We start from the raw sequence: 14,395 nt of genomic DNA, 5'->3' as shown, positions 1-14,395 counted from the left end.
ACAAAACAAAAAGCAACTGCTTTCTGTGGAAAGATTTGTTTAGTGCAATATTACAGCAAAACTTTTAATAACTAAAAAATTAGTTTTACTGATCATTCATAACCATAGACAGTAAAAGAAATGGACACAGCGACCCCATTGACGTCTACGGCGAAATAATGAAGTCAACCTAGGGGCACTCACTTCCTGATGGCTGAGCGAACTGCGCAGGCTCAGACTGAGCTTGACGACGTAGATGTGACGTGAGCCTCCTGTCTGACAGCTGTGAGTCTTCTAGTAGATGTGGAAAGTGAAATCTGAATCACGTTGTTTAAATATTTTCTCCCGTTGCTTTTGGCTCACTATGGGCTTCTCCCCATTCTTCCCCCTTGACTTTATCAGACTAGTCTCCAGGACATGTCTCCACGTCCCCCCGACTGTCTCATAGACAGTAAAAGATTGCCTGCGAGCGTCTCCTCAGGTCTATACGGTAATTTCTCAACTGTGCGACAGGGTCGCGTTGGTTATGACGCAATCGTTAGCCTATTTTTACAAAAACAGCTTCTGCGGGGCGATAGTGTAAGATACAAGGTAATGGAGCCTTTTATACATTGTCGTGTTTCTTTAGAAATAAACAATGGACAAATGGAGTCTTTAAACGTCTCAGATGTAAAGTTATTCACTGTCAAAGTGACTCAAAAATGAATGGGAGTCAATGGGATGCTAACAGCAGGTGATGGCTTGGTTAGCAATGGCAGCCCCTAGGGGTGGAACGCTTTCCGAGCGCTAGATTACCCCCTTGTTCATAACATGCAATATTCACTCTAAGACAGAAGAAATCAAACGATTGGCTCCCTCTTGTGTACATGTACGGTATATTTCAACCCTTTAATGAAAAATATTTCATTAAAACTAAATAACCTAAATGGCTGTTTCTGTTTAAAACTCCATAAAAGTACATCTATCATATATTACTGCTCCACACGGCTCCAGAGGCCTTCTGAAGCAAATTGATGGGTTTGTGTAAAGAAAAATATTCATATTTAAAAATTTACAAACTGTAATCTCTAACTTCCGCTGTCGTACGTGCGTTCACAAGAGACTGGCGTTCCAGTGTATGACGTAGGATGAAGATGTATGTAGTGCAATGCTGCGTTCCAGGAAACCCGTAACCCGTTTTTCCTTTTACTGTCTGTGGTTTTTCCAACCTTCAGCCCGTGAACTCACACTAGATTGATGTACTCCCAGTTACGAGCTCTAACTTTACATAGCTTGCGAAACAACAATGGCCTCTACAGATGCTGTGTTTTACGCTGCGTTCCAGGCAGGTTTTTGAGCCTGTAAGTCACGACTTTAAAGCTACTCTGTGTGATATTTTCCCCCATCTAGCGGTGAAAAGGTACCATCCAGTGAATAATAGTTACTGTTCCTCTCAATTCTGATTTCGTTTTAACTCCTACGGTGGCCGATTTAGTCCAAGATTAAAATTGCAATCCCCCTCTTCACATTCGACACGGTGCCATCGAGTGTTAAAACGTGAAAGGCAAAGCTTGAATTTATGGGTATGTCCCTCTTTGGCTAATGTACTTTCAAGATGGAGGAGCAACATGGCGACCAGCATTCGAACCCCTCATCTGTATGTATTTTCAATGGCATATTATAAACTTACGAGAATACTTTATTACTTGAAAGAAAGAAATATACATTAATGAGCACATCTATTTTTGAAAGAACTAAGTGTTTTTAGCTAAAGAATAAACAAAAAAAAGTTACACAGTGTAGCTTTAAACCACGACTCATGACTTTGCAGCGTTCCAGGTAAAGTCACGCCAAACCGCCTGAGTGCTAGGAATTGTGGCAGATAGATGTAAACAAAGCCCGGTGGACAGTACGGCGCTGTTCATAGTGGCGTCATATACATACATAGTAATCCCATGGATTTAATTTATTATATTAGTAAGTTTATGCTTTTAGATGCATTTCCTAAATGAACACAGTCATGTAGATGTGATTTTTCTGCACATTCGTTTAGAGCTGAATGCAGGATTATTTGATCCACACAAAGCCAATTTGTGTCCCAAAGTTGAGTCCATCTCTTACATGGGAGAAGAATAATTCAGGATGGCAGGAGGTGCACAGTGTAGAATCTGACTGCTGTGGGATCCTGATGTCCTCGATGTGTTCAGGTTTAATCCCGCCTCTCTCCAGCAGAATTCTAAAACACCAAGGTATGATGGTTGGGTGACATGTTGCATTTTTTTAATAAAAAAAAAATATATATAATCATAAGCTTAATTTTTATGCAGCACAAGTGTCACAAAGGGCTTTACATAGTTTAAACAACCATAACACATTTTTATTTTAGTATTATTTTAATATTTTTATATTAATATATTAATATTTTGAATACATTTTGTTTTCTGTTTTCATTTGTGTATTTTTGTCATTTTTAATAGATAACAATATGTCTATACAGTTTTTATTCATTTTTATTTCAGTTTTGGTTTGTTATTTTAGTACATCTAGTTAAAATAAATTGAGAAATGTTGCTTGGCAACTAGTGGAAATAAAAAGTTAAAGTTGTATATATATTTTTTATTTTATTTCAGTTAAAATTAATTTTATTTCAAGTAACAAATGTTTTTTTTTTTTTTTTAATGGTTTTAGTTTTAGTTACCTATAATAACACTTTGATATCTGTGAGGAGGGAAGATTACACTTCGGAGTATACAGGTCCTTCTCAAAGAAATTAGCATATTGTGATTATAATATTTGAAATATTCGGATTTATAAAACCGTGCGCACGCACATCCTATGCAGTTTTCCCCTTAATAAATCACATTCAGTTCTAAATGTAGCGCAGCTTTTGCAGCTTCATGTCACGCCCATAGTTGCCCATAAATAGTCTGTGAAACGCCCATAAGTTAATATTCATCTTTTGCGAAATCACGGCAAACACAGAGCAAAAAGTAACTTTACTCAATGTGAATGAGGTGCTCTATCGCCAGAGTCTGCCCCGGGTGGGGGAAAGGGGACACCGGAGCTGACCCCTCTTGATGAGAATTTCTAATTTTCTTTCTGAATGGTTGAGATTAAGGGTACATCATACGTTATACGTTATTTTATCAAAAATAAAACAAACTAAAGGCATATGCGCATGAATACCATATTTCCGTAGCTGATGAATCATTTTTTACTATAAAAACTACTTTCCCCAGTGGACAATTAATACATCTATCTATCTATCTATCTATCTATCTATCTATCTATCTATCTATCTATCTATCTATCTATCTATCTATCTATCTATCTATCTATCTATCTATCTATCTATCTATCTATCTATCTATCTATCTATCTATCTATCTATCTGTCTGTCTGTCTGTCTGTCTGTCTGTCTGTCTGTCTGTCTGTCTGTCTGTCTGTCTGTCTGTCTGTCTGTCTGTCTGTCTAATCTCCCAAATTATCTATCCATCTGTCTATCTAATTGCATCTATATGTGCGCCGCCAGACGAATACTTTGACGAGAATATCAGTTTTGTACATTATTTCGTTCAGTTTACCATATTATTTATGAGGATGAATTGCATAAGCCAATATTATTGCAGAACATTTCACTTTTATTTTTGCAAATATGTGTTAATTTTTTTTGTAATTTTCGTTTGATTTTGTTTTTTTTACACTGCAGATCGATCAAGCGGGTGTTCGTGTAGGCTGTTTTTTTAAGACTTGCTTTGTGAAGTCTTCATGTTATTTATGAGAGGCAGTATTGCCATTTCTTTTACACACACTTTCACGTGTTTCTTCCATCTGTCATTTTTCATTTCACCCGTTTTTGTGCATAAGCCTGGGCCAAAGCTTGCGTGAAGGACTACACATTTTCCTGTCAAGGTTGCTTTTTATAAATACCAATTATTGCGTGGCGTACGCCTTCTTTTGTGCGTAGTGCGTACGCAAAATGCCTGGAGTCTGAGCCCCCCCGGCTGTAGTTTGAATACTACTTTCCCTTGGGAAATTATCAGCCTTTGTTTCTGCTAATATTCTAACAGATATATAGATCACCTAAATTTAATTACTGTGATTCACTTCAGGGAATGATTTGACCTATGTGAGTGACACAGAGGACTGAGGGATCAATAAAACATTATCGTGGAGTACAGCTGAAGTCAATCCAGGACTGACCTTTGAACTTTACCTGGTTGCGAGTCTGATGTCGACATAAGGTGTAGATGAGTCCATGTTTCTAACACAGTCGGGATGTATGGCATGAAACTCTCTGGCCGAATCTTGCTCCAGAGTAAAGCAGCATGGCCCAACAGAAGGCCCGATCACACACACAATGTCTGCAGGCCTGCTGCCAAACTCTGACACCATGGCTTTCACTGTTGCCATGGCAACTCCCATGAGGGTCCCCTTCCAGCCTGGGACACACACAAGAAATACCAGATAAACAATTTATACATAATGCCATAGGTGGTATAGATATTATGGAACAAGGCGAACACAGCAACTTATAACATTACTGAGAATAACTCCATTACATTTATCCTTCACAGAAAACTCCACCTGAATTGTCTGTCAGTTCTGATGACAAGGTCCATGTGCAGTGTACACGGCTCCCTGTTTCCCAAAGCAAGGGATATCAATTGTTCATTTCGCTTGACAAAACGCACTCATTTGGAACAGACTGCATCGCCATCACACAGACAAAACTTAAACCCTTATTGTAGTTTGAGGTATAATGACATAAGCTTCTGTAAAACTTCCATTTAATGTGTGTACTGTACTGTATATATTACATAATGAGGATCATTACACAGCTGAGAATCCAAATGCAGCTTTATTAGAGCAATCCAGAATCATAATCCACAAATCAGCTCAAAACACAGATGAAACCAGACATAAAGGCAAAACCAAACCATGGCTAACCATAGAGCAAGTGCTCAGAAATGGATGTGACACTCACAAGACTTCACCAAGATACAAAATACAGGGCTTAATAGGCAGAGTTATCAAAAATATATCAAAAGTTTTATTCAAATTCTGAATATATTATAGCCCTATTAATGAATGATCATTATATTGCCTAGACAGCGCCTAAAGAGTGCTCCTTTTATAATCACTGAAAGCTGTCACTCATTCAATAAACGCAATCTCACAAAGTTCCACAGTGAAACTGGTATACTATGAATCTCTTATTTTCACAATGTCTACACTTACAGAGGATTGACGCCGTAAGACCTCCGTTCATCTTCGGAACACAGTTTAAGATATTTTATATTTAGTCCGAGAGATTCTGCCTCTCCATTGAAAATGTATGCACAGTAGTGTCCCTTTCCAAGAAGGACCAGAAAGGTAATAAAAAAACATCATCATCAATTCTGACTAGATATAACATTAGATTATATATATATTGTGACAAGTCTCCCGAGCTCTCATCAGCGTCGCCCTGGCAATTGATGGAAAACACCTGCACACGATCAGCACAGGCCGGATCGTCACAGCTGCAGGCCATCAGGCCCGGGCTTAAAAGCCTTGACTCTGGGACACCAGTTGGAGCACGATCTCCATGCAGCACTACGCTAACCTGTCTCTCTCTCTCTCACCCAGACTGCAGCCTGTGACGCTCCGGCCACCCCGCCACACCTACGTCACCGCTAGCACCAGGGCACCAGGAAGAAGGACACATAGCGCACCTGCACCTAAATCACCACGTTTGTCACTGTTCATCCAAATAAATCCACCCTCTGGGGGCTTTGCACCAATTTCATTGTTGCGTGATCCTTCACCCTGCCACAATATATAATACAGTTAAAAATATTCTGTGAATTTATGATTATTATGATCTTTATCAAACTTTTGTTGTAAATGGTTTTGTATGCTGAAATGCTCGAAATTGGTGTGCAAATGTAAATTGTCTATATATTCATTTATTATTTTTATTTAAAAAACATACTTTTTTTTATTAAAAAAATTACTATATATATATATATATATATATATATATATATATATATATAATTTTTTTTTATTTTTTATTTTTTATTTTTTTATAATTGTTAAGCCCGGTAAATCCTGATATATGAAATAATAGTAATATTTTTTCTTAAACTGGAACTGTTTATTATAAATTAGATTATTATAAATAATAAACAGGACAGACCCAAACTGAGCAAAAATATGCAGTTTGGTGGAGATCAATAAGCTCAATTCCATTCATTTTAACTGCGTTTAATTTGTTCAAACTACTTTCATACTTGAGTGATGTGCAATAACCGGTGGGTTAATTTCCTTCTCCACTTCTTCTCAAGTGATGTTCTCGTATTCTCTATATGACGTTCACAGTGCCATTGGAACGAGTACAGATGGTTGACTGGAACGCACCTTTTGCCTTCCCAATATAAACACATTCTTCTCACAGAACTCACAAGTAAATCACTGTACGGTTATGCAGATCTAACCATAATTTATCAATTACATTATTACTGAGCGTGTTTGAGCGAGTTGTCAAGAACATATCTTGGTCATGTTTTACTCTAAAATCAAAAGAACGAAAGTAGAAATGATATATTACGGAGATGTGTCTAACCTGCATGTGCCACGCCAGTGACCTTTTCCACGGGGTCAGTGAAGAGCAGCGGCATGCAGTCGGCTCCTGGTGCTGCTATGACAACTCCCACCTGATTGGTCACCATTCCGTCATAACTGTCAGGGGCAGGTTTGCCCATCACCCACACATCACTAGCATGATTGCACTGAAGTCAATAACAAACACACATGCAATCAATATGTGGAAGCATTACGCAGAATATGTTTAGTGTGAAAGAAAGATCAATGAGTGAGCAAGAAGGTAGAATGCAACAGGAAATGCAGTGGAGTGTTTAAAGTTATGATATGCTGCTCGCTCTTAGGCTGACTTCCTCATATTTTCTTTGTGGTAAAGTACCTTTATGAGGTTGAACTGGCGAGGGTGAAATCCAGCCTGCAGGCCGAGCCGACGGAGGTTCTCGGCCACCTCAGCTCTGGAGTCTTTGCGCCGAGGGTTAGAGAAGAGGTTCAGTGAGCTCAGGGTCCGGATGTAGGAGATTCCTCCAGTGCGAGTGGTGAAGCCATGACCAAAACAGTCTTTGAATGAGACGGAACTAGATCAATTAGCTGCTTCTTTACACACATAACCGAGACGTTTCCTTTCAGTCGGTCACTGACGTTTTGTGATCCCAATAAGTTGGTGACATCCACGTAGGGCCGAAATTAACAGACTGAAAGGGATCCAGTTACTTGCATAATAAATAAAAAATAAAAACAACTTTTATATTGTATGAATATTTCAGAATGAACACTTACTGGACCGTAGCAACTTAGGTTGACTTAAATATATATATATATATATATATATATATATATATATATATATATATATATATATATATATATATATATATATATATATATATATATATATATATATATATATATATAAAACTACACTGACTAGCATTTAAATATAATTTAAAAAATATAGAGTATAGACTAGAGTGACAAATGATATAGTGATCATTTGCAAATATTTAATAAATAAATATTTATAAGTAACTAAATAAATAAGTAATAATTGTAAATATTATTACATTTTGGTAGCCTGAGAACACCCAGACAACTTCCGGCAAATTTAGATTTGCTCTGCAAGTAACTCAGTTACTACTGAGATTGGTCTGATTTTAACCAGACTAACATTTTGGCCATATAAATATTTTTTCTCAATTTTGGTCTTTTATTTCCTCCTCATTGGGATCTCCATATTGTACTTGTAACACTTTCACAATCATCAGTCACTGCCACGCCCACTCGTTCCCCATCACCATCATTCTGAACACCTGGGCATCATCACCAGTCACCACCACTATATCAACCCGGCTCACCTTCACTCCCATTGTCTGGTCTCGCACCGCTCCCGTCACTGACTACCTGTCCTGCCTAGAAGCCTTCACCTATCTTTGTCTTCATCATCAACGTCCTCTTCGCCTCACTTTCATCGCTTCCTTCATCTGAGTGATGAAGTGACCTTTCATGAGTGAGTTTCATGAGTGACCTTCCCATTGACACCTTCCCATTAAGTATCACCTGTGTCTGAAACCTCTGAATAATAAACTTTGCACTAATCCCTCTGTGTCCTCGTCTGACATTACTTTACTAATATTACACAAGAGCCATAAAACATACACAAAACACACTTTGTTCCTATAGCCTAAAAATGTTTTTTTTTTCTTCTTAATATTGTTTAATATGTCAGGCTTTACAGCTTTAATAATAATTTAGATTTTAAAAATTAAGTTTTGTAAATAAAAATAATAAATTCATACATAGACAATTTATATTTGAGCACTAAACTAATTCTTGTATATGCATTTAAAACAAAAGTTTTAAAGATTATAAGAAGCATAAATTCAAAAGGATTTTAACTGTATTATATTTATTATACCAAAATGATATAGCCTATATGCCTATAAACAAAAACTATATGAATTTGAGCAAAAACTCAAATTCATATAGTTTTTGTTTTGTAGACGAGGAACATAACTTTAACATTTTACTACATTAATAGTTCAATGAAAATCATGAAATATATCGCTGCACGATTTGGGGAAAATATATAATTGTGATTATTCTGGTTAAAATTGCGATTTAAAATGCAATTATTATTTATTTATTTTTACAAATGAAGTGTTTATATAACATTTGTGTTTATATATTAATATGACTAATATAATTATGATTATTATTACTGCTAAAAATATTTTTAAAAATAAGAAATATAACCATTAGCCTACAATAACATTTTCATAATTACAAATTAAAAATAGTGTGTCAGAATAAATATAACAGTATACTAATACTAATTATTATTATAATTTACAGAAAACTTATTTTACACACACACACACACACACACACACACACACACACACACAAATAAAACTGCTGGGTTACCCATACCTATATATATATATATATATATATATATATATATATATATATATATATATATATATATATATATATATATATAAAAAATAGGCTAAATAAAAACTGAATTCTCCTTACATATTAGGGCTATATATTATGATGAATTAAGAATTTTAAATCTTAATTTAATAACACGTTCTGTAATCTTACATTTAAACATACATTTTCAATTTATTACAGTTTTTTTCAACTGCTTACACACAAAATTGTTACTTGTCACACAATTTTTAAAACCTGACACTCAAACACCAGAACCACACACTAAATCTGCAAAACCATACACTAATTTTTGGCCTTTTACTCAGTTTTCAATTTCATTAAACACTTTTTGCAAAACACAGCACACAATTTTCTATGCAACACACAAAAATCTGACAGGAAGTTTCTTGATTTCCTTTTATAAACACAACCAATCAAAATGCCACACTAATTCATCAGTGCCTCACACTAACTTCTCACATGTGCAAACACTTGTTGCTTTACTTAACAACAACCAATCATAACTTTAGTAGTGGCCTATAAATAGGCCAAAGGTCAAGTAATAGCTTTTGGACAATGGAGGAGATATGTGGAGACATTGATGCAGCCTCCATCCAAGGTTGGATACGCCATACAAGAAGGTTCTTTCCACGGTGTCTGGCAAGAGAGAATATAGCATGTGACGTGGATGAAGTATTGTGGCCGGACCCAGCCCGGAGGAGAGATGGAGCCTAGATACACCCAACCATCTCCACATGCAAGCACACACATTATGTTTGGTTTTACACTACATGCTACAACACTACATATTTTTGATGTTTTTTTGTTTTTTTTTCAAACTGTCTACACTAATACTACATTTACAACCACAAAGAGCAAAAAATAAATAAAAACATAAATAAAAGTTTTGGTTTAAATTTTGCTTTTGTTTTTACTTTCTATATTCAACAGCTCTCTCCCAATTACATTCATTCATGTACATGTGAGCTTTTAAAAGAAGAGCTTTAGGTTTTGAATAACAGTGTGTATATGACATAATCAAAAATATAACATTATGGTAAAGGTGTTTACAACGTAAGACAAATGTTTGCTTTTGAAATATGTTTGTGATATTTTGACTGTGTTGTTTCATTTTGAAAGAGATGTGAGGCATTCTGCATCTTGTGTGTGGAATTTTTGAATTTGTGTGTTAAGTTTTGAAAAAAAGAGGAAACCTTTGGAAAATGTGTGTAAGCAGTTGAAAAAACTGTAATACGAATCACATAACTAAATAGTCAATTCCCTAGTTCCATTAAGATGTATAGGATACAAGATAGTTTTTTTAATCATTTAAAATTCTTAATTCATAATATGTAAGGATTAGGCTATTCAATTCAATTTGATGGAATTTTACTAATAAAATGCGTAATCAGTAAAATTTACTGAAATGCGTAAATCTTTAAAACGGGCTTTATTTGTGTGTGTGTGTGTGTGTGTGTGTGTGTGTGTGTGTGTGTGTGTGTATTTAAGTTTAACGTTAAAGTTTAAAATACGCTCATCTAACCACCAACCTGAAATTTTAGAAGATCTCAGAACTGTAATATCTCCTTTGACCGCTGGGAGGCGCTGTAGAAACGTGCCGAGCTCGTGTTTAGCGTGAGCTGCCTCTGCCTCTGCCTGCTGAGTGCTGCTGATGTCTGAGCAGACACCCAGGGGACACGAGTCACGGGACAGACTGTCAAATATCAGACTGTACTCAAAATTATACGCAGAAGTGAAGAGGAGTTCTTGGTAGACCTGAAACAATCCTCTGCCGTGGCTCGAGGTCATGATCTTCACATTACTAATGTCCTCTTTGTCTATAGCCTGTTTGAATGAGTATAATGAGGCTGATAGAGAGCTTTCGCACAGGACCTGTGGGGAATTGCTGAAGCCGATAAACATCTCCAGAACAGCGCTTCTCAGAAATAGGTCCGTCCCCACGGAGCTCTCTGGGTCCGCTATGAAGAAGACCGGTTCCTGTGAGCCATTCCCGGCCAGTGCACAGAACTTGCTGATGCGTCTTTTCACACAGATGTCGTGTTGTGAACAGCGGACATGAGTGAGATCCACAAGACAAACCGCAGCCATCTCTGCTCGTTAACGGATCATCACATGCAGACGCGCTGGCTTCGCTCTCTCTGGGACAGAAGTTATGTGGACGCGCAAACATACCACACACCTGATTATTTATGGGCTCATAAACGAGGAACTTTTTTTATTTACCACGAAAATAAAATTTCCTCTGTCCCAGCACTTCCTGAAAAGAGTGTAGCGCCGCCCTCAGTGGAAACTCCTCACCAGACGAGGATGCACAGACATTTATTTCTCATAGTAGGCTAAAGCATGTGACATTTCTCAGATACAGAATTTCCAGCCCGTTGCTACAGTTTGTTGTTCATTTTGCCTGTTTGCTGTTTTTCCAGACATAGTAGACCCACAGACCCCATTAAAGAGCATTGTTCTGAGACTGAACTGACAGTCAATGAATTGTCAATGAACCTTACACAGTTCCCATAAGAGCAATGGTACACACACACACACACACACACACACACACACACACACACACACACACACACACACACACACACACACACACACACACACACACACACACACACACACACACACACACCTTACAAACCATATTTTCTATCCCCCTACACAGCCCCTGCCCCTAAACCCAACGGGGAACATTCTGCATTTTTACTTTCTCAAAAAAAAAACGAATTCTGTTGGAAAATGGGACATGGGTAATAGCCTCATATTTCACCCTCTCCTTGTAATACCTGTGCCCTTCTCATGTCATTATACACATTTGTGTCCTGATATTTCACAAAAACAAGATCTCTCACACACACACACACACACACACACACACACACACACACACACACACACACACACACACACACACACACACACACACACACACACACACACACACAAACACACACACACACACACACACACACACACACACACACACACACACACACACACACACACACACACACACACCATACAAACCATATTTTCTATCCCCTAGGAACCTATCAAAGGAAACATTCTGCATTTTTACTTTCTCCAAAAACTCATTATGTATGATTTATAAGCTTTTTGGAAAATGGGACATGGGTAATGGCCTCATATTTCACCCTCTCCTTGTAATACCTGTCATACCCATGTCATTATACACATTTGTGTCCTGATATTTTACAAAAACAAGCCCGCGCGCCACACACACACACACACACACACACACACACACACACACACACACACACACACACACATTTGCTTTTGTGACATATGGGGACATTCCAGCGTAATAGTTTTATACTGTACAAACCGTATCTCCTCCCCCCCCCCCCGCCCACACACACACACACACACACACACACACACACACACACACACACACAACAGTCAATGAACCTAGCACTGTGCCCATAAGAGCAGTAGCTATATATATTATATTGCTTTTATGGGCACAGTGCTAGGTTAATTAATTAATTATTCACTGGAAAATTATAAATTACTTGGATAGATTATAAGGTAGTATAATAAATGCTGTTCTTTTTTAACTTTGTTCATCAAAAACTCTAAAAAAAAAAAAAAAAAGATCATGTTACAAAAAAATATTAAGTAGCAGAACTGTTTCCAACACTAATAATAAATCAGCATATTATAATGATTTCTGAAGGATTAAATGATACTGGAAACTGGAGTAATGATGCTAAAAATTCAGCTTTGAATCACAGACATAAATTAAATTTCAAAGCATATTAAAATAGTAAACCATTTATTTAAATTGTAATAATATTTCACAATATTACTGTTTTTTCTGTATTTTTTTTCTTTTAAACAACTACAGGCTTTGATGAACATAACATTTCAAAAACATTTAAAATAGTAATTGTTCAAACTTTTGACCGGTATGTAATCATGATTATTCACAATTGAATGAAAATTGCGAATTATAGGGGATTTTGCCCTTTGAACTTCATACATGAAAATTAGGCAAATATTCCAGGTGGTTCTTCACTGTTTCCTTTCTTTGATCAAAATATTTACAATAAAACGGTTTAATGTTGTTTTAATTGCTAAAAAATAGGTTTATAATAGGTTATTATAATAATAGGTTTTTCCTTTCACCGTGCACCGTCCATTGTGTGTCTAGTGCCAAGTCAAGCCACGGACCTTCATTTATACAGTATAGCGCTTTATACGATACAGATTGTTTCACAGCAGCTTTACAGGGAAAGGGATGCATTTCGGCTGTTGTTCAGCTGAAGTCAGTTCAGTGTTTATTCAGTTTCGTTATAAAGATCCTCAATTATTAAGTTCATTTCGTCTATAAAGCAGTTCTGCAGAAAACAGTGATGTCATTGTTTTTTAAATTTTCGGAACACAAATGAAGATATTTTTAATGAAATCATAGAGCTCTCTGACCCCTCCATAGACAGCTATTTAATTAACACCTTTAAGGCGCAGAAAAACATTGTTAAAATAGTCCATATGACTTCAGTGGTTAAACCTTAATTTTACGAAGCGATGATACTTTCTTTGTGCAAAAAACAAAACAAAAACAACTTTATTCAACAAATTCTTCTCATCTGTTATAAATTCCCTGTGTTTGTAGACACTTTTGTTTTCCTGTCATGTAGCATGTGTTGTTGCAGAGTGTGGCAGAATGACAGGCAAAAGGGCAGTATACTCTAGTCTAGACCCAAAGCTGACGTTCAGAGATTGGTGAGGGAGCTCAAGAACAACTGGTGGACAGAAAAGTCTCTAGAACTCCTGGCAGACTGGTAGACTCAGGTAACACCAGAGGTTTTTTTAAGGCTGTCTATGGCCCTATAGCCGCACCACAGTTTAAATCCCCTGTGGCCAAAAGATGGACAGACTCTTCTGAATGACAGTAGCTCCATCAGCGCACGTTGGAAGGAGCACTTTCAAGAACTTCTGAACCCGTGACAGTTCAGCCGAACCAGACATTGCTTACCATATCACGCAGAATCCCATCATAGAAGAAATGGGGGAACTTCCTACCGAAAGTGAGGTTCACAATGCCATCACAAATCTCAGGAACAACAAGGCCACTGGTCCTAATGGGATCCCCATGGAAATTTTAAAGAAGGCGAACCAAGGCTGTGGCATCTACTCATTAAGGTCTGGGAAAGGGAAGAGCTCCCCTCAGAGCCGGGAAGCCCAAATCGTTACCATATTCAAGAAAGGGGACAATAGTTGGCTGGAAGTCTGTCAGTCCAGATGTGAGGAAGATGTACAGATTGGAGTTCGAGCTCACAAGGTGTGATGGCTGTGGGTGCATCGACAAAAACACCACTACTGTGGCAATGGAATGAAGGGGATCTTCAGAGCTTTCTAT

The 14,395-nt window shown here is 37.1% G+C and overlaps 1 protein-coding gene across 2 annotated transcripts; it reads right to left on the bottom strand.

Moving 5' to 3' along the window:
• Window positions 1–842: 842 nt before the first annotated feature.
• On the bottom strand, window positions 843–11,422 carry LOC137075114 (purine nucleoside phosphorylase LACC1-like). 2 transcript variants are annotated; one of them, XM_067443360.1, is made up of 5 exons: window positions 10,533–11,422; window positions 6,926–7,104; window positions 6,569–6,734; window positions 4,175–4,400; window positions 843–2,194 (listed from the first exon to the last, which is right to left on the bottom strand). In XM_067443360.1, the coding sequence occupies exons 1-5, from the start codon at window positions 11,089–11,091 to the stop codon at window positions 2,026–2,028; spliced, it is 1,299 nt and encodes a 432-aa protein (XP_067299461.1). In that variant the 5' UTR covers window positions 11,092–11,422; the 3' UTR covers window positions 843–2,025. The 2 variants fall into 2 exon arrangements, with proteins under 2 accessions (XP_067299461.1, XP_067299462.1); XM_067443361.1 differs by having other exon boundaries at window positions 2,069–2,194; window positions 4,162–4,400; window positions 10,533–11,421.
• Window positions 11,423–14,395: the final 2,973 nt, after the last annotated feature.

This window comes from Pseudorasbora parva, chromosome 5 (assembly GCF_024679245.1).
Source record: "Pseudorasbora parva isolate DD20220531a chromosome 5, ASM2467924v1, whole genome shotgun sequence".
Classification (NCBI taxonomy): domain Eukaryota; kingdom Metazoa; phylum Chordata; class Actinopteri; order Cypriniformes; family Gobionidae; genus Pseudorasbora; species Pseudorasbora parva.
Note: the sequence above shows the minus strand (reverse complement) of the source record. Positions and strands in the feature narration are given on the sequence as shown.

What these genes read in the sequence shown, in the direction of transcription:
- LOC137075114 (XM_067443360.1), bottom strand. Translation starts at nt 11,091, where the DNA reads ATGGCTGCGGTTTGTCTTGTGGATCTCACTCATGTCCGCTGTTCACAA. An exon ending in GAGATCTTCTAAAATTTCAG is followed by an intron (nt 7,105 to 10,532) that starts GTTGGTGGTTAG and finishes TCTCATTCAAAG; the next exon opens with ACTGTTTTGGTCATGGCTTC. An exon ending in GCCAGTTCAACCTCATAAAG is followed by an intron (nt 6,735 to 6,925) that starts GTACTTTACCAC and finishes TATTGACTTCAG; the next exon opens with TGCAATCATGCTAGTGATGT.